The 19,758-nt window shown below is 44.1% G+C and overlaps 1 protein-coding gene across 1 annotated transcript; it reads left to right on the forward strand.

Annotated features, from left to right (window-relative positions):
• The first annotated feature begins 326 nt into the window (after window positions 1-326).
• On the forward strand, window positions 327-19,011 carry tmem63c (transmembrane protein 63C). Its single transcript, XM_041954267.1, has 23 exons — window positions 327-358; window positions 4,217-4,442; window positions 7,217-7,296; window positions 8,803-8,890; window positions 9,757-9,794; window positions 10,547-10,689; window positions 11,598-11,649; window positions 11,762-11,870; window positions 12,358-12,431; window positions 12,566-12,646; window positions 12,728-12,848; window positions 13,041-13,174; window positions 13,349-13,471; window positions 14,626-14,779; window positions 14,875-14,981; window positions 15,631-15,717; window positions 15,824-15,889; window positions 15,976-16,138; window positions 16,235-16,340; window positions 17,190-17,357; window positions 17,457-17,569; window positions 17,651-17,725; window positions 18,781-19,011. Exons 2-23 carry the CDS (start codon window positions 4,233-4,235, stop codon window positions 19,009-19,011), a joined length of 2,523 nt encoding a protein of 840 aa, XP_041810201.1. The 5' UTR covers window positions 327-358; window positions 4,217-4,232.
• The last annotated feature ends 747 nt before the right edge of the window (window positions 19,012-19,758 follow it).

Raw genomic sequence — 19,758 nt, forward strand, 5'->3', positions numbered from 1 at the left:
ATGAGGAGGAGAGAAATGAGCAGAGGGAACGGATTAGAAAGTCTTCAGATTTGCAGAGTTCAGTAAGATGGAGAGGAAATGGATACCACAGGATAACTGTGAGCATGTTGGAGTGTTTATATACGAGGGCTGAGAAAGAAAGACAATATCCGTGGAGTCTCATGGTGAAACTGCTGAGTCATGCTGTGACGTTCGTCCAAATGTTGTGTGAAAACACATCGTAGTCAGCCTGCGTCCCTCAGCATCCTGCTCTGCCCTGGAGGTGGAGAGGAAGAGTTTCGGCAGCGTCCAACAGAGTGAATGAAAGTGAATGACTGGTCTTCTGCGGGAAGATGAACAGCCCAGTGAGCTGGTGAAGGTCTGTTTAAGCTTCTGCATGTCAAACTTTGTTAGAGCTGCAGTTTACAGCTAGCTAGCTGGTATTTATTTCCACAGTGAGGCATCCTTTGTGTTTGGTGTAGCTCCTGTTGCTGTATGCCCCACAGTTGCTCTTTGATTTGTTTGCTATCATCAGCTCATTGCAGGAATATAAAATAGGCTCAGAGTAGTTTACTGCAGCTTTCCATTTTAGGGTTTTCAACATGATGATTGACTCACAGGCAGATGCTGCAAACATCATCACCATACTGATATTGCAGGCAATGTATTTGTTGATGTATTGATCCGTTGATCACACAACCCCAAAGTCTCTGTTTGTTCATCAGTATATTTGAAAATGTGTTTTAGATCTTCGCCAAAAAAAATCATCACTCAGTATCTGTGAGATAGAAAGAATCCAGTGAGTTGAATGATAATGAAACTAAGCTGTGTGTTCAACCATTGAATGAGAGATGGATCCTGTGATTTATTTTAGGACTGCGTGCTCTCTCCGTGTAATGTAAGCCTGCGTGGTTATTAATCCATTTTTAGCTGTAAAGTAATCCCTTTGTGCACATCGATGGCATCACCCATTATTGGTAGAGAGAGAGAGCGTGATGTAAGGTACATCGGCGTCTGTGTACACACAGCTCTACAGACTGCGTGTGTGTGTATACGTTATGGATTTGCTTTGTGGTCCATCCTCAGGGAATCTCCTCCCCTGTTGTCTCCACAGGGAGGCTCAGATGCTGCGTCTTGGACAGTGTCTGAATATTGACAGCAAGCTATGCAGTTTAACAACAGGACACAAGAGAGAAGCTACGGTGTTGCAGAAAGAGCTGCTAAAAGGCTGCTGGGTTGTATTTTTATGCTTCTGTACATCTCCAGTCCTCTCTGACAGCGTGATGTATGGCAGACCAGCAGCACAACCATTGATCAGCCTCCTACATCAGACGCCCTGCTGTGGCTTCTGTTGCACAATAAGAGCTGTTTGGTAAAAATGCTTCACAAATCCGGGATGGAGCTTCTCAGGAAGTGGCATCATTGGCGCAGTAATCACACTCACACCGCTTCCATGATGTGTGCCAGTTCGGAGGCCTTTAGCTTCCTCTCCCCTCTCTCGCTTGTTTCAGTCTCGTGTTACCTCACAGCTCCTGTAAGAGCTGGACAGCATCAGGTTGTGATGCAGCGCTGGCTGCCATTTAGCGCTGTGGAGCTGTGTTTACTACAGAGCACGCCGCTCCATCACAGTAACAACATCTCTGCGTGCACTGTGGAATCTCATCTTTCCCACGAAATCTGATGATTGATGTCTTTCACTCAGGTGGGATTGCAGTTCTGATGCAAAGCTTCGTCAGCACTCCGTTGCTGCTCCATTTCCTCGGACTGTTTGTTTAGTGAGGAGTGTACACAAGCCGGCAGCTGGGAGTCGGGACTGTATTGATCGAAAGTGAGGAGAGTGTATTCTGCTGGAGGACAGATGGTTCGGGCCTCCATGGCAATGTGAATGATCATATCCTGCATATACTTCTCTAGACAGAAGGAAACAATAGCTGCTAATCCCCAACAAGCTGCTCAAACTGCAGAGTACACAGTTTAAGCTTTCACTCCTGTCTCTTCATGCTCACAACAGAAACATGTTATTGTCTGCGCAGCTAAATGGGCTCATTAGCATCTTCCTGTTACATATTATGGCGTTTTAAAGAGCCCACAGTATATCCGTCATCCAACCAGCTTGTCGCTTCCGTGTGACGTCTCCACTTCCATTTGTCAGATAAAGAAACAGACACAGATCAATGGCTGCTAATGGACCGTGATGGTCGTTGGACTGATCTAAATGCCTAAATGCTACCAGAGCTGCACTCAGAGTGAGTGGCGCATGCTTGTCCTAGAAAAGCAGTTTTCACCATTAAATTCTTACTTCATTGCTTATTACTAGCAGCACACCCTTGCTCACTGTCACCATTAAAATCATCATAACTCTCAGTATATGTAAATGCAGGCTTGTATAGAGTGTGTAGGCATTGAAAAGATGGCAACAAATGACATGACAAAGACTTCAAACTCCTGGTTAAAGTGGACTATGCAACTTGACACAAATACCACATGAAATGAAATGTTGTAAGCAGCAAGACGTAGCTTTTCTTAAGTCAATACATGCAGTGGGTTGGCTGCTACGGCCTTGTGGAGCCAATGTTAACGCTCTCCTCTTGTGATACTCTAAAAACAGTTAAGCATTTTAACAGAATGGTAAACAGTGAGTTAGCTATAAACTGCTAAATGTTAGCATTTAGCATTATCCAAAAATGTTGCTTGTGTCAGGAAAGCTGGGACTAAGAGGACCTGAACCCAAATGCAGACACACAAGGGGGCACTAGGTTCAACTAATAAATTTATTAAACGCAGAGAAAACAAGACAACCAAAACTCAGGGGACTAATGACTAACGACACACAAGGGTAACTGAATTCACACAACAACGTAACACAGGGAAAGACAACACATTAACACAAGACACATGAAAGCAAGGGACGAGACTATGAATAACTACCAATGAATAAAAATAAACAGAAAACGCTCCCGAAGGAGGAAAACACAAAGGGGTGTGAACAACACAGCTGACCAACTAAAAGAACTTGGTAAGAAAAACTAACAACTCAAAATGCACTCTTAGCAAATGGAGAAACAAGAATCTAAATAAAAGTAAATAAACAGAAAATCGCTCTTAAACGAGGAGAATAAATCGGGTAAGCTATAACTTATGACAAGAAAACAGAAACTAAATTATAACGTTACAAACAAACACTATGAAAAGAACATGGCAGGGAACGAAAACTAACGAGGGAAACGCAGACAACAATAAGGACGGGGACTCTACATAAGACAAGACATGAGCAAAGACAAGAACAAGGCGATAAACAAACCAGAACTGTGGCAACTAAAGACAAAGTCGAAACAAGGAACAACTCAAACCTGAACAGAAACACGGACAGGAACAAAGGAAACGCAACATGAAACACTTACATGAAACAAGGCAACACTCACTAAGGAACTATGGTAGAACTATGACTATGGTGAAGAACGTTGGCAGCAAGGTTACACAGACAATGACCCGACAAAGACTTAAATACACAAGGGAGGAACACTAATGACACACAGGTGGAAACAATCAGACAATCACATGGGAGGGAAAACACAGGAAGTAATGCAACAAAAAGACACATGACATGAACCTTCAAAATAAAACAGGAAGTAACAAAACCCAGGCAAAGATGAGACACAATGGGGAACTTAACAAAATACAAACAAGACAGGGCAAGGGTAGAGACTCAGACAATACAGAACTCTAACATAAAACATGGCATGACTGAGACAATGGCAAGGATCAACAAGAGAAAACTAAACAAAACTGCCGTGCATGGCACGGGTCATGACAGCTTGTAGCTGCAGTGGCCACTATTTAGCAAAAATGAAAGCCAAAGTACTTTAATCTCAAGAAACAACCATTGGATTACTGCAGAAATGGTATGAAGTGGCCTTAAACCCAGTGTGATCGCACTATGAATCAGTGTGCGTGCCGACATCTGAGAACTTCATCAGGTGTGCTTCTAGAGACCATCTCACAATGGGATCACTTCAGCTGTGATTTATTCATTATGCCTCGCATGGGCAACTTTTAACCTGTTAGTACTGACATATATATGTGTCTTCCTGATGATCTTGAATATTGGCCAACTGTTCAACTGTGTGTCCCGAGGAACGACTGTGAGATCAGGGTCGGAGGAGCAGGTGTTGAGGATTTCAGGACACATCTCTTGTAATAGATGTGATCAGTTCCGTTTTTTTTTTCCCCCCTTCAGGTATGGTCCAGCGCTGATGGCACACTCTGAGCTGTTTGTGACGAGAGCGCCCCCTGTGGACGTTAGAACCGCGGAGCTGAGTGCCCTGAGCTTCCTGGACTCGTTCGGGGACGACAACAGCACCGCCGAGAGATGCTACCGCTCACACTCCCGCAGCAGCGTCCTCCAGGGCTTGCCGTTTGGAGGGGTTCCCACGGTCCTCGCCATCAACGTGGTGCTCTGGATGGTACAGACTCACACACACAATAATGCACCCGGTTTACACTACTAACTCCAGAAAAGACACACTCAGTTGACATGTGTGTGGAAATTTTGATGTGAAATAACTTTTAAAAATGTTGCTCTGCCATTTTCTTGTAGTCCCACTTAGAATAAGGGCTCATGATTATTTTCTTATTGATTACTGACAAAGATCAGGGTGGTATTTGACCAACAGTCCAAAACCAATAAAACATATCCAGTTTAATATCTTAGAAGACTGAGAAAAACAGATTTTTTACGTTTGAGAAGCTCCAGTGATTTCTACAAAAAATCGTTCACATATTACTTAGTAGTAGTTGCCCTCTCAGTTGATCAACTATTGGTTTCAGCTCCAGTTAGCACCGTGTTTGCTGTCTTCAACAGGAAGCTTGTTGTCCATCTTTCACGCTCTGAATCATCTCGTCTTTGTATACTGCTGCAGCTTAGAGGACCTTGGCAACAAGGTTTCTGAATATATCCAGAGCTGCCAACACCCTGCTGAGATATTATGACGAGCCCTGATACAAACCGACAACAGGAGGTGATGCATGGTCAGAGGGCTGCATCTGTAGAAATACTGTATCTAATGGACATCTGTCTCAGGCACTTCACTCTGATCTTGATGAGAAAACAGTTCAACAGCAGCATCACAAGTGTTGGAAGACGAATCATGAATGTGTGATATCACCTGATACACCTAATCCTAACTCTAAATCTAAACCAGGCAAGGGCAATGTCAGGCATATACAGTATATCTACAATCCAGATGTAAAGAAATAAAAGGCTTGAAAGACGTCCACCACCACTGCTCCGTGTTCCTTTTTAAAGCCATCCCTCACAAGTCCCCCGAAGTGCAATACTGCGTCGCTGGAGAACACCGAGACGAGACGAGACCTGACAACAAAATCAAGAAAGCTATTCATGTTTGAAGGTGTGCTCCACCCGGTGTGCTCCATCGTAATGTTTGTTACCGCAGGAGGAAAACAGTCTTCACTTTTGACAAAATATTATGACTTCATCTGTGAGTCATACTTCACAACTCGATTGCTCAAAACTAAGCTGGGACTTCAGTGTTGCAGATGTTCGTGTATGTGTTAGCGGTGCTGGCTGCTGAGATGGTCAGTGTTCCCTCACAAAGAGAAATCCTGGGGTCCACCTCTCCATGGGCCACCTGCTTCCTCAGGGTAAAATGTGTTCAAAATGTACGTTATTCCATGTGGTGAGGTTAACTGGAGACTTTAAGCTGCTCCCAGGGCTGTGAATGCTTGTCTGTCTATACGATAAACTGGTGACATGCTGGGAAAGACTCCAGCACCCAGTGACCCTGCAAAGCACAGTATAGACGATGGATGGCTGGATGCACAGTCCGTTATATCTGTGAGTGATTTTTATTCATCAAAATAAACAATAAGGAGAGTTCTTGGCTCAGCAGATGGAGACAGACAGGAACTAACTGACACAAACTTTAAATTTAGTCAAACACGGTGGAGCTTTCTACTTTTTGATCTCATAATAATGTACAAGAACACACAAATGCAAAAAACACTCATTATGTGTGTGTCATAAATATCAAATTGCATTACATGTTTTAACATTCCTTTCACATTGTATACTAGACTGTTTGCAAACATTGCTGCATATTTGTCCACTTGTCTCCGTGTAATAACAGGCTTCTGATTTTACTCATCAGCTACCTCAGTTCCACTGTCAGGCCTTGTCAAGCTTGATCTCTGTACTGAAATCACTCTCAATCTGCCACCTCCGTCTTTTAATTGGCTCATTTTAGCGCTTCCCGGTTGTCAAGACAACACAGAGGCTCGAGCACTTGCCTCTTAATGACCATCCTGAGTCAAAACCCGCTTCCCCTCAGGTGACGGGAGCACGTCTCCGCATCAATCCCGCCATCATAGAGAATAAATCATTCGTTGGACATGAGGAGCGCATGCGCACGCATCAAGACCAAATGTATTAAAACAACGGGGAGGAGACGGACGCCGGGAAAACAGCGGCATCGTGGAGAGATTCTTATTTAAACAAGGAGTTTGGGCCCTGACTGCTAATGTGAACACGCGCTCATTATTAATCTACAAGCCTCAGTCAAGGATGCCCTGATTGTCTATGCATGGCTTCAGATCACTAAAGACTGAATCATTCAACATTTATGGGAGCTTTCTTCTTATTAACATGGCTGTCACCCCTGCCAACTAAACCAAATGGCCTCTAAACTCAAATGAGTTAATGATTTAATGCCGTAATTAAAATCAAACATCCATCAGCGCTTTTTTGCTCAATTTGCATTTGTCAACATTCATCCATCATGGCCCGGTTCTGCTCCTGAAGATTTAACCATGAATTCACTCCTGCGCATAATACGCCAGAGAAAAAGCTTTTTTCACTTAAATGTGAGGTAACAGCTTAGCTCTCCATTTGTGGCAGAGTGGAGGCTGCTCAGCTTTATTCTTGCTATTGACCACACTCATCTGTCATTAGTGCGCAGCATGTGTTCGCATGTGCACGCTGACCTGTCTCTGGCAGTTTCCAAGACAACCACGTACTACTCTAAAGGAAGAAGATGGCTCATTATTGCTGCTGCATTTTGAACCTGCCATGTGTAGGCTTTATATGAGTATGCCTCAGCGTTCAAATCAAAAAAGAAGGGAAAGGTTTTGAAGTAGATTAAGTCCAGAGCAGATGATTACATGCAGTATGTGAATCAGATTTGCAGGAGCAATGCATTAATGTTCTTGTCCTGTGTTCCAGTTCCTGTTGCTCATCTTCTCCTGTCTGAGGAAGGCTGCATGGGACTATGGCCGCCTGGCTCTGCTGATGGAGAATGACAGGTGAATGCATCCCTCGATGTCTTACACTAAGAACCAAACCATGTCAACAGTTAAGATGGAGAAATGATTCTCAGTGGAACCTCTCCTGAGACCTCATCCTGATGCCTTGAGCGCCCTCTGCTGAGTATAAATGATACTGCATAGGAAACAAATTACAGCAAAGAGCTCCTTGTCTGCCATTGCTGCCAATAATCATTAATTGTCATTGGAGTGATGACTGAAACTGTGGAAATGTAATCATGTGTTGTATGTTAGCAGTGAAAATACACATATAGATCATATGTAAGCTCAGACTGGTCAAAGTCTTCTGACTTCTCACAAATCAGAGCTGCAGCTATTTCCATTGTTGATGAATATATTGTTTATTTTGTTTAAGATATAAAATGTAATATAAATATATAACATTTCCCAAAACGACGTCTTTGAATTGCTCGTCAAAATGTTGAAAGCCATACAGCAATGAAAAACTGAGAGAAGCAGCAAATCCTCACATTTTAGAAGCCTGAACCAGCCAATATTTGGCATTTTCCCTTGATGAACAAATTAAAGGTCAAGGCTAAAAGCCTGCTATTATTCTGTATTTTTTTCTTACTCTCGTCAAATCCTGTGAAAAGGTCAAAACAAATAATCTGTCAGTCTGTCTCTTAAGACTTCCCAAAGCCTATTGGTTCCTATTAAAGAGCTAAATGCTAAAAGTTTTTTATAATATAGTATAATATAAACTATATGTTCAATTTTATAAAAGACTTTGTATTTTTGTTACTATTTTCAGCTGCGGATTAACACATATTGTAAGTATTTATGGCAACAGCATGTAAGAATAAGCTTTGGCTACACAGACAGTACTGGTATTTGTTGATAGAAATGTAGAATGTCACCAGACTTATCCTTCAAATAGTTGTTTGACCGCATAATTGCATAATCGTTCAGCACTTATTCAGATATTTTTAAGGTTACAAAATGAATCAAGATCCGCCCAGCAGTCAGCATGAGTCTGCAGCAGTTTTCCTCTGCTTGACCTGAGTCTCCTCTCCAGTGGATAGCAGGCTTGGTTAGTTCTGCCTGAACGACGGCGGCTTCATAGCACCGGAGGGCAGACAGCATCTGTGTGTTTTGCCAAGCGGTTCTCTCTCATGCTAATTAAATTAAGCTGCTTAATTTGATACACTGTTGAACTGTCAGTGGTACGGCCCACAGAGAAATATCCACAAACTCAATCATCACACTGGCTTTATTAGATTGGACCGTTTTTTATGTCTTCTCTATGAATACACACACACACACACACACACACACACACACACACACACAGAGAGTCGCACACACACACACACACACACACACACAGGGATTGATTTCAGGCAGGTACTATGGGACTGGCTGCAGCAGTCACATTATATCTTGGCTGTGATCTCCTTTACAGCAGAGTTGAAATAAGGTCGTGTCAGGCCACAATCAACATGTTGATCATGCTATTTCTTTGTTTGTCTTGTGCCCCCAATTCAGTCTCACATCCCTCTTTTATGGAGAACCAAGCGAGAAAGAGAAATCTCCATCAGAGTCCAGCCCCTCCGACTCTGAGACCAAGGACATGGTGAGTTTTGATCAGAGTGTTTCCGCAGGACCCACTTAATAGCACTTTCAGATCAATTAACGGCGCCCTGTGGATTTCATTCTAAACAAACACTCTTTTGTTTACACTCTGTGACCTTGCTTTAAAGCTGTATGAGTATGAGATGCTCATTTTATGGTTGTGAGACTACTACTACACTCAGAAACAGAAATGGGACCTACATCACCCAATGCTTGTGCACATGAGAACAGTATTCATGCATATGCTGCTAGAACACATACAAAAAATAAAGGTATTTGAGGAGACGACTGACAGCCTCCAGTTGTCTATAAGGAGATGGCATTATGGGAAATGTAGGAACACAATCATCATGGTCAACAGCACCACTGCCAGTGTGCCAATCTTCCTGATGGTGCTCTCATTTATTTACAGGCTGTCACTGTTAATTTGTCAGTGATGTACGGATGTCTGAAAATGCAGCACGCTGCACTGTTATAATAAAGCCCGCTTGTCTAAGATGGCAGTGCATCAACTGTTGTAAGAGGAAAGTTTGGATCATGACTCAGCTGGACCGTCTGTGACTCCATGACACCTGTGTGATAGACTGAGGTCACTCCCTGCATGTTTACAACGGTGTAAGACAAAGAGTCAGACTGGAGTCATCACCCTGTGCCTACACGGAGCTGAGGCTGCAGTAAAGTGGTTACTGCTCCAGGCTAGACCTATTAAATCTCCATCTCTGTGTCACTCTGCAGACCTTATTACTATGCAAATAGGGGATGCATGCAAGTAGCCAGATGTGGTGTGCACAGACTTGCATACATGTGTCATTTATTATCTTTAATAAGGAATCCATTGGATGTTTTATGGTTCTCCTCTCCTTCCAGGGCTTCTGCTCGTGGCTCTCATCACTTTACCATATGAAGTAAGTACACAAAGCAGTTGCCCTTGTAATTATTGTGCCTTTCTCTCATCTTCGCGTCCATCCTTTTATTGGCCCTCTGTCTTCAAAGCTGATGTCAGTGTCAAATGTAAAGTCTCCTGTTATATCTCATTTAGCAGGAAAAACAAACGAGTCTGGGCTCATGTGACCGCTGGTGCCGTGGTTTCCCGTTGAATATTTGCACTTGCCCGGGTCTGACTGCACACAACAGATTTAGGCCTGTAAAAAGGCGATTTTCACGGTGCCCATGGTTTCCATAGTATTGTGGTGGAGTTTGGGTGCTTCTGTTTTTAGCTCTCATGCCAGTTGCTCACCCTGGGATCCCTGGGAAAGTGCAAACCCACCCTGCGAGTTCACAATGTGTGGGCTGCAATGAGACCAGCATGTACCTCTTTTCTTCTTTTTTTCTTCTTCTTCTTCTTCTTTTTTTTTTGTTTCTATTTTATGACACTGGGTTTCCTGAACCTCCCGCCTGGTAACCACAGCTTCTGGCACCAAAGTAGTGGTGCCACAGTTGTACTCATGATGAGGTCTAAGCTGTCAGTCTATTTGTCTTGGCAGAAGACAGAGCTGCATACATACTGTGTGATAGATTAAGATTGCACTGCTCTGATTAACATCACATCTGCATGTGTGGAAAGGCATCTGACTTTTGTCATGTAGTATCGAGAGTTCGGGACTTCTTGGACGTGGGATTAAGAGATTCTTAAAGTTTCCCCTCTCTGTGTCTGCAGGGATGAAGAGATCCGTAGCAAATGTGGCATCGACGCCGTCACGTACCTGTCCTTCCAGCGCCACATCATCCTGCTCATGACCGTGGTTTGCCTGCTGTCTTTGGCCGTAATCCTGCCGGTCAACTTTTCCGGGAACCTCCAGGGTATTTTTGTCCGTACATGATGGTCTAGCTGGCCGCCAGTTTGAAAAGCCAAGGGATATCCTTAACCTCAGGACAGACACATGGGGCACCTCGCAGGGAGAGAAGCCAGGCCACACAGAGACAATCTACACATCTACACACCAGATGATTTGTTAGTTAAATGGTCAGAAACTGAAGCTTAAAACAATCTGTGGTAAAGCTTGATTGAAAAAATTCCAAAGTATGTTACATAAGCAAAATGAAAGGTCAACCTAAAATGACCCCTGAAACAACATTATGAAGTAAAACTACTATTTGCACATGCAAAGGTTGCATTTCATCTAATGGGAGTTGCCAGCATACCAGCAGCAATTCATTAAGCGCTTCCCCAAGCAGGACTGTAGAAATAGAAAGTGCTTCATTTCCTCTTAACATACACATGTAGGTGTCAGGGGTGGCATGGCGCAGAAAACTAGCTGCTAAATAGCAGCAGAAATGCCTTTTGACAGCTGGGTGCTTATTTTGTAGGAAGTGTTGAGTAAGCCATTCCATGACAGGACGAAGGCAGGAGCCATTATGGGGCTGTCCACAAAAAACTCTTTATTACTGCTGGCTGTCATCTTATGGACCAGTGTGTCACCCCTGCCATTAAATGAACCAACACCCGTTGATGGGCCGCCATGGCAACAGCAAACAAAGGGAGCCCAAATGAAAGCAGCAGATTTAGGCATGACTGCGATGTTTGAATTTTGTGTGAAATTTCATTGAGATGAGAGAGGTCGCATTAAACTGGATGGAAACCGTTTTCTCTGAATAGTGACATTGCTTCATTGTTGCCTCACCCTCCAGACGAAAGAGGAGGGGTTTTCCTTGAAGTCATTAAGGAATTAAAATGTCCCGCTCTCTGTCATGTTTTATTATTTCTACAGGAGACAGTCCTGAGAACTTCGGAAGAACAACGCTGGCTAATGTTAGCGCAAAGTATGTCGACCACTTTATGAATGACATCAGATCTCATGATATAGACCAGAACCTTGAGAAGCACTGCACCGTCTATATTCTTTTAATTCACTCGTGTTTTTGTGGCTCGCAGGGACAGCTTCCTGTGGCTCCACAGCATCTTGGCTCTGGTCTACTTCATCATCACGCTGCTGTGTATGGCTCACCACTCCATACAACTGGAGTACAGAGAGGACGAGAAGGTCTGTCACCACCCCATCGTACTTTTCAAACATCAGGGCCTGGCCGTCTCTTCAATTCTGCAAAAACACTCGTCGTATCAAGTCGTATTGTCTGGCTTGGCATGTTAGCATGCTCGCATTCATTAATTAGCTTAGTACAGCTGAGGCTGATGGGAGTGTCATTACTTTTACAGGCATTTGGTCATAAGTAAAAGGTTAAATTTTGCCCTGATGGATCACCAGTTTATCATAAGGGGGTCATGAATGTGTGTTCCAAATTTTATTGTGATCCATCCAGTAGTTGTAGACACATTTCACTCCCATAAGTCATCGAGATTCATCCTCTGGGGAAAATGAATTGAATTTGGCCAACGTGGTTGACCAGTACACACTATTGTAGTCCATAGAGCCACATAGCTAGCATGGCTGATATCACTTGATAAGTTGGTGATTTTTTTGTAGTTCTTTTTAACATAACTACTCATGATGGTTGCATTATGTGTTGCAGGTAGCCAGGACACTGATGATTACCTGCATACCAAGAGAGATCTCTGACCCAGGACTCATCACCAAACACTTCCAGTACACATGATTTCTTCTCTATTCTTTGATAAGTTAAATCCTCGCATGTTTGGACGCTTGGACCCTTTCTTTGCAAACACATGCACAACCTCACCACCTTCATGCTGATTACCTCCTTTTGCTCCGCTCACCAGTGAGGCCTACCCCAGCTGTACCGTCACGGATATCCGTTTCTGCTTTGATGTCCACAAGCTGATGAGGCTGGACTTAGAGAGGTACAGTAACTTCCACAGATTGGAGCAACACAGTTTGGGATCAGTGTGAGGCTCTTGCTTGAGGATGCTGTGTTTTTACAGGCGCAAGGCAATGAAAGGGAGGCTGTATTTTGCCACAAAGGCCCAAAAGGAGGGAAAGATTGTGATCAAGACCCATCCATGTGCTCAGATATTCTGCTGTGACATCTGTGGCTTTGAAAAGGTACTTTTTCTCAACATAACTGCTATCAGGAGGTGATTGCATAGTTGCGCTGCACAGAAAGTATGTTACCACTGGATGGCACTGCAATCCAAAAGTAGATACATGCAGCAACTGCGTTGCCACTATAAACCTGGGGATCTCTCTGTGAGTGAAAGATGCAGTGAGAACGTGCACTCTAACTTTTTTCTGCAGGTGGATGCAGAACAGTACTACAGCGAGTTGGAGGAAAAGCGAACAGATGAGTTTAATGCTGAGAAGAACCGCATCACCATGAAGAGGCTGGGCATCGCCTTTGTGACTTTCCGTGATGAGAGGATGACTGCTGTGTGAGTAAACAACAGCGTGACACAGAGGTTTCTGTCTGCCGGGTCCTCTCATCACGTAAACCCTGTCACAGCAGGGTGCAGTCGTAAAATTCATGGAGGGACATAAAAGCAGGCGTGACCGAGTGCTGGTGCAGATCTGTGCAGCACTTTTGTACACTTTGTTTTGTTTTGCAGCATTGTGAAGGACTACAGTCGCGTGCACTGCCGTCGCAGACCCCAGCAGTCCAGCATCACCACTGTGGTGCAGTCGCACAAATGGGGGGTCAGCTACGCACCTGCACCCAGTGACATCATCTGGTCAGTACTGATGTTACTGAAACTCACATAGGGTTGGGGGGTTTTTTGGTGCCTCTTAAAACTTAAGGATCACAATACTATTATTTCCCCTTGATTAGCCTCAAGGTCAATAAGTCTCTTCTGGCACTTCAGAGAAAGGGAAATATGCCTCCATCCATTATCTACACTTCTCCTGTGCGCGGCTGCAGGGAGCTGTAACCTATCCATATTGGAGGAGAAGCATGTTACACCGACAGATATTCACACTCACATTCACACCTACAGTACAAGCACTTTATTAACCTACAGGTCTTTGGATTGTGGGAGGAAACTAGAGCATTAGGAGGAAATCCATGCAGACACAGATTTTGCGTGTAATATCCAGTTTTACATGTCTTATGCATCATTTAAACACATTTCCCTGTAATTACCCCTGACATATTTGGTATCTTTGGAAACCTCTGGATCATGACTAGACTTTAAGCCAAAGTTGTAAAGCTGTAATTTTGCTTGTCGATGCAACATTAGCTTGTAATGATGGACGGATGGTCAAAGTGAGTGTTTATTTAGACAAGAGGTATATGCTAATTATGCACTGCGGATTTGACATTTTGTCTGTTTCTTTCACTGATCTCTGTGCTCTTCTTTAAAAAAAAAATCAAATTAACTAACAGCAACATTTAAGATGCATCAGTATGTTGGTGCTCGTGTGTATCTCAAACGCCACTCAATGCTCATTCCCTATCCATGACTGGATTATCCATAATGCATGTTTCTTAACTTGGAAAGCGAATGCAGCAGCCTCAGCGAGATTATGTAACAAATGAGTGATGCATATGTATGGCAGATTAAACCGAAGAGATGCTGCCGCTCAGTTTGTGCTTCACGGCCACCTGCTCGCAGCGTGTTTGTGTGCGAATGTGTTTTTTTGCACACAACTAGGCATCTGGAGCAGGTACATTAAAATTGAGCGTTGAAGTGTGCTGTTCGCCAGCCAGCTCTCCAGTGGAAACACGCTCGCCAACTCACACACAGAGGGCTTACCGAGCTGGCTATTTCAGGCTCCTGTCAATACATACAGTACAGTGAGTGTCAGGGGACAGGAGTGTGTTAGCTGTCCTGTCTGTCCTGCTGGATGACTGTGAATTGAGGCTCATCATTTCACCCGTCACCAGGGAGAACCTGTCAGTGTGTGGATCTCGCTGGTGGCTCCGCTGTGTCCTCCTCAACATCCTCCTCTTCCTGCTGCTCTTCTTCCTCACCACTCCCGCCATCATCGTCAACACGATGGACAAGTTCAACGTCACAAGGCCTGTGGAGAGTCTGCGGGTCAGAGTTTGAGATTGAGTTGAACCGTGTGACATTAACGCTACCTTTTAACCCTCTTCAGTGTCCCTAATTAATCATTTTGCTCTCCAATCCAGAGCCCAGTCATTACCCAGTTCTTCCCGACCCTCCTGCTGTGGGCGTTTTCAGTGCTCCTGCCCTTCATCGTCTACTACTCAGCCTTCTTTGAGTCCCACTGGACCAGGTACTCACCAGCCACCGGCCACCACTCTCCTCTCTGAAATGGAAATGCCTGGCCTTTGCTTCTTCAAATAGACCCTTCATGTGAAGCTGCCCGTCTTCCTCTCAACTCCCAGCATTTTTTTTTTTCCATCTCCATTATTTCTTTTTTCTCTTTCACCCTGTTGCTCTTTTTGCTCTCTCCCCCTCTCTCCCTCCTTCTCTCTGTCACTCTCCCTGCACTGTTATTCTGGGCAGGTTGTCATAGAGATCTCCATGTGAGGATAATGATATGCACAGTAGTCACCATGCGCAGAGGAGCGGCACATGGTGACTAGCGGGAGGAGGAGCAGAACAACTGTGCATAAGGAGACAACCTCATGCAGCACCTATGAGCACCCTTTCTTTACATAACCACCCCCACAAACGTGTTGTGCAGGCGTGATGTGCGAAGGACCGAATGCAAATCAACTGTTTAGTGAAGTGAAAGGCGTAGTTCGTGCTAATGAACCCCAGCAGTCCTGTAAATGTGGAGTCAGCTGACTTTCTATTGCATTATTTCACATTATGAGCTGATTATGCTGAGGGGAGCTGTGTAGATATGTTTTATAACTAAATAACATGCGTTGCATAATGACGTTTTCTCACCCCCTGTTATTCGTTTAATGTCTCAGGTCAGGTGAGAACCAGGTAACGATGCACAAGTGCTTTTTGCTGCTGGTCTTCATGGTCATCCTCCTGCCCTCACTTGGTCTGTCCAGGTACACTTACAGCCGATCCACACCCTCAAAACAAACATCTGCTTTTGTGCAATTCTTCTGATTTTACTCACTTTTTTTCCCTTTCTATGTTTTATTCTGTCTGTAGTTTGGACCTGTTCTTCACGTGGCTCTTTGATGTCAACTTCCTGGATGAGAAGGATGTCAAATTCCAGTAAGAACACCCTTTCTGTTGGAGTGAAATGTACCTGCGCCTAAAAAGACATGAAAGTTGCAGCTTGCATTGTTTTCATGTTGCAGGTGCGTGTTTCTTCCCGACAACGGTGCATTCTTCGTGAACTACGTCATTACATCCAGTCTGATTGGCACGTCTATGGAGCTGCTTCGCATCCCAGCGCTGACGGTGTATGCCCTCCGCCTCTGCTTCGCCAAGTCCCAGGCGGAGCGCATTCATGTCAAACGGGTTAGCTGAGCCTTTCATGCTCATCTCAGTGTTTTCGTGACAGGCGCATCAGGTTGTGCTCTGTTTTGAGACCGTGTTTCGTGTTTTCATCTGCAGAGTCAGGCCTACGAGTTCCAGTTTGGCCTCGAGTACGCCTGGACCATGTGTATCTTTGCAGTCAGTATGACCTACAGCATCACATGTCCCATTATTACACCCTTTGGTGAGCAACACACAGTGACCCTTGTTTATCCTCATCTACCTCTTCCTCCTTCCCACCGTCTGTCTTTCTCCTCCATCCCATCATCTTCCCTCTCAGTCTCATGTGTGTGTATGTGTCGTCCCTCCTCGTACTGTGACCTCACCCTCCTCTGCTGCCTGCCAGTCCGATTCAGACTGTGTGAATTTGCTGCTGTAGTCCCAGACACCCAGACACAGTGAGTTGCGAGCCAGACGCCCACTCTGCTCCTGTCTCTGCCCAGAGCTCAAAAGCTTCTATTTACTTCTGCAGTCATATCCTCGCTCCCAGTGGGCACTTTCATACAAAATACCCCCCTGTTTTGTGTATTTTACCTTTCTGCAGATTTTTCTGAGGCAAATAATCTCATTGGCTGAGTTAAACCTCGTTGGATGAACCCACAAAGAGGCAATACAGGATTTCAGGCGTGACAGCGAAAATATACGTAAATTTGAAAAATAAATGGAAATTGCTTGTTTTTAAAACATATTTTCATTTCTTTTTTAAATTGGATCAGACTTCATTCATGTCACAATAATTGAATTGTCCATTGATCGTTGCATTAAGCGCATTCATTCAGAGTTTGAGGCCTTAAAGCCTTACTGTATGAGTAGGGTTTGGTGGAGGTTGGAAAGAACTGCAACAGCACTCTGATGTAAAGGACCATACCTGGATTTTCTGTCTTTCTGCCTGAAATCAACTGTACTGTCCTCCACTTTCTAAAGAATGCTTTATAGATGCTGTTTTAGATATTTCAATGTGTTTTCCCTCTCTCATACTGCAGGCACTGATCAGCCAAGTCAGTGTATGTTTGTTTCTCTTGTGCCCCTCCAGGTCTGCTCTACGTGATCCTGAAGCACATGGTTGACCGATACAATATCTACTATGCATACGTCCCCACCAAACTCAACCAGCGCATCCACCGGGCAGCCATCAGTCAGGTCATCGTGGCTCCCATCCTCTGCATGTTCTGGCTGCTCTTCTTCTCTGTGCTCAGATTAGGTACTGCATCGCTTCCATTTCTATCCTGCTGCAGCTTCTCTAGCCATCAGTGTATTGTGGGTGTACATTGTGACATTGTGATCTCCCCTTATGCCACAGGTCCAGTGCATCCCATCACCCTCTTCACCTCAGTGTCCCTGCTCTCCTCTATTGCCTTTTCCCTCTGCCGCTTGTGCCTTAGGAAGCAACCAGACAAGTCAACGAGCTACCAGGTCAGCGCCGCCACACCTCACTGGGATAAGATTCAGCTGAAGCACTAAATGAATGACCAGTGTGCATTTTCTTTGTTTCAGATGTCTGATCAGCCAGCAGAGGGGACGTTCACTGATGCAGACAGGAGCACTGTAACATCCACCACTGCCTCCAGTGTACAGTAGCACACTTTATCCTATCAGCCCGACAGTACACCATTAAAACACATTTTACAGGATCATAGTGGTGTTTTGGAATGCTTTAATCTATATGCTAAAAATCACATATGCTTTTATATGTGCATTACACATTTTACAGAGCACAACATATATTTTAATGTATTTCTTCTACAGTTCCGGCAGCCACAACTGTCTGAGACTTGAAACGTGACACACCAGGCTCAGTTTTGTTTGTGTAAAAGTTACGCTGGGTATTGTTGTTCAAAGAGTTTTCCAAAAAACATTGGTTATGATTGAATTTAATGGCGTCGCTCACGTCTTGGATGGGCATCAAAACCACGCTAATAAACTATGTTTGGGGAAAATGGTTGAAAAGAATGTAAAGTACATGTTATTCATAACAAATGGGTTAAAATGCGCAAAACCACGCAGCATTTTAATGAAGTGGTGAAGAATTATGTTTACTCAAGTATTATACTGAAGTACAACTTTGAGATACTTTTAGTTTTTCCATTTATGCTACTTACTTCTACTCCACTACATTACAGAGGAAAATATACTTTTTACCACATTACATTTATCTGACTGCTTTTATTACTAGTTAAGTTACTTTACAGATATTTTAAGTACGAACCATGTGATCATCTATTTGACCCAGCAGAAGTAAAATCAGCAAAAACGTCAACCAACTGTAACAGTAATGTACTATACACATATTAAAGCATCAGTAGTAGCTAGTAATTTAGTAATATTATGTATATCATGAGTACAGTTTATGACCCTTTAAAACTTTTAGGTTATTTTGTCTCTAAAAACTGAATTTCTGGATAATCTGTGTCATTTGCAACTTTTATTTTTCAGACTTGATTCAGGATTTGGACACTTGGAATTATCAATTTGTTAAGATCTCAACTTGCATCTTTACTTCTTAAGCGTAGGGTGGGAAGACAAACCCAAATTTAAAACCACACTTTCATCTCGTACACTCCCCGTTAAGCAGTGATTTACTGTGTGACGCCATCGTAAACTATATGTTGATCTTCCTCCCTCAGCTGTTTGTGGCGTCCGTGCTGCTGGAGCCAGAGCTGGCTTTGACTCCCATGCCCTCCCCGGCCCACCACAGCTACGGCGCCATGGCCAGCTCCCAGAGTTCAGGCCACGGCCCGGTTGAGGAAGAGGAGAGCGAAGAAGACCACGCCCAGACCCATGAGACTGAGCTCCAAGACCCCCCAGACAGCTACTGCGCCAGCCCACTCATGGACAGCCCTGTGAGCTACCAGTAACACTAAATCCCCCAAGCTGATTCCACGTGTCCTTCACCTGGGGAACACAGATTGCTAAATGCCGCAATGCAGCGTTTTCGCCACTGACCTCAGACTCCAACTTAGCTGCCTCAGACCCTGAGAGTGGGCTTGTTAGAAAGGATGAAGAACCCGAAAATGAAAGAAGCTTAAGAATGCAGGAGCAGTCTATAAATGTATAAATGTATAGACAGCAGTTTGCCAAAACATCTCCTGAACCTGTCACAAGCATCAATCTCGACAGAAGATACATCCACCCTAAATGTACAGATTATCTTAGCTAAACTATCGGATGCTCTATGACAGGGATTCCAGCTTCTTCTATGGCTTCATTTGCAAGTTAAAAACGGTTAAAATCAGTTAGTGACTGGGGTGCAATTGTCTTTGGGTTGCTATCAGAGATACTCTGTCCATGCTGTGCCACTTGGAAATGAGTGGAGGTGAAAGTTCCCATCAGAGTGGGTGGTGTGAGCAGGCTCGCCCCAGCAGACTGACAGAGTGATCTGGGCACGGGTGATATCTGGTTCCTCGGCGGCGGCAGAGCTCAGGGAGGCTGAGGGTGAGGGCAGCTAGTTGTGAAGCCATCTGCAGTGAGAGAGCAGACAGACGGAGGGCCGAATGTAACTCAGAGATGTACCATAATATATGTACACTCTCTCTAAGGAGGCACAAGCAGCTTGACTGTACCTGAAGCTCGTTGTAACTATTAACAATTTAAGGTTGCTATTT

The sequence above is a fragment of the Chelmon rostratus genome, chromosome 15 (assembly GCF_017976325.1).
Source record: "Chelmon rostratus isolate fCheRos1 chromosome 15, fCheRos1.pri, whole genome shotgun sequence".
In the NCBI taxonomy this organism is placed as follows: domain Eukaryota; kingdom Metazoa; phylum Chordata; class Actinopteri; order Chaetodontiformes; family Chaetodontidae; genus Chelmon; species Chelmon rostratus.

What these genes read in the sequence shown, in the direction of transcription:
- tmem63c (XM_041954267.1), top strand. Translation starts at nt 4,233, where the DNA reads ATGGCACACTCTGAGCTGTTTGTGACGAGAGCGCCCCCTGTGGACGTT. An exon ending in CTCATCACCAAACACTTCCA is followed by an intron (nt 12,432 to 12,565) that starts GTACACATGATT and finishes TCCGCTCACCAG; the next exon opens with TGAGGCCTACCCCAGCTGTA. An exon ending in ACATCTGTGGCTTTGAAAAG is followed by an intron (nt 12,849 to 13,040) that starts GTACTTTTTCTC and finishes TTTTTTCTGCAG; the next exon opens with GTGGATGCAGAACAGTACTA.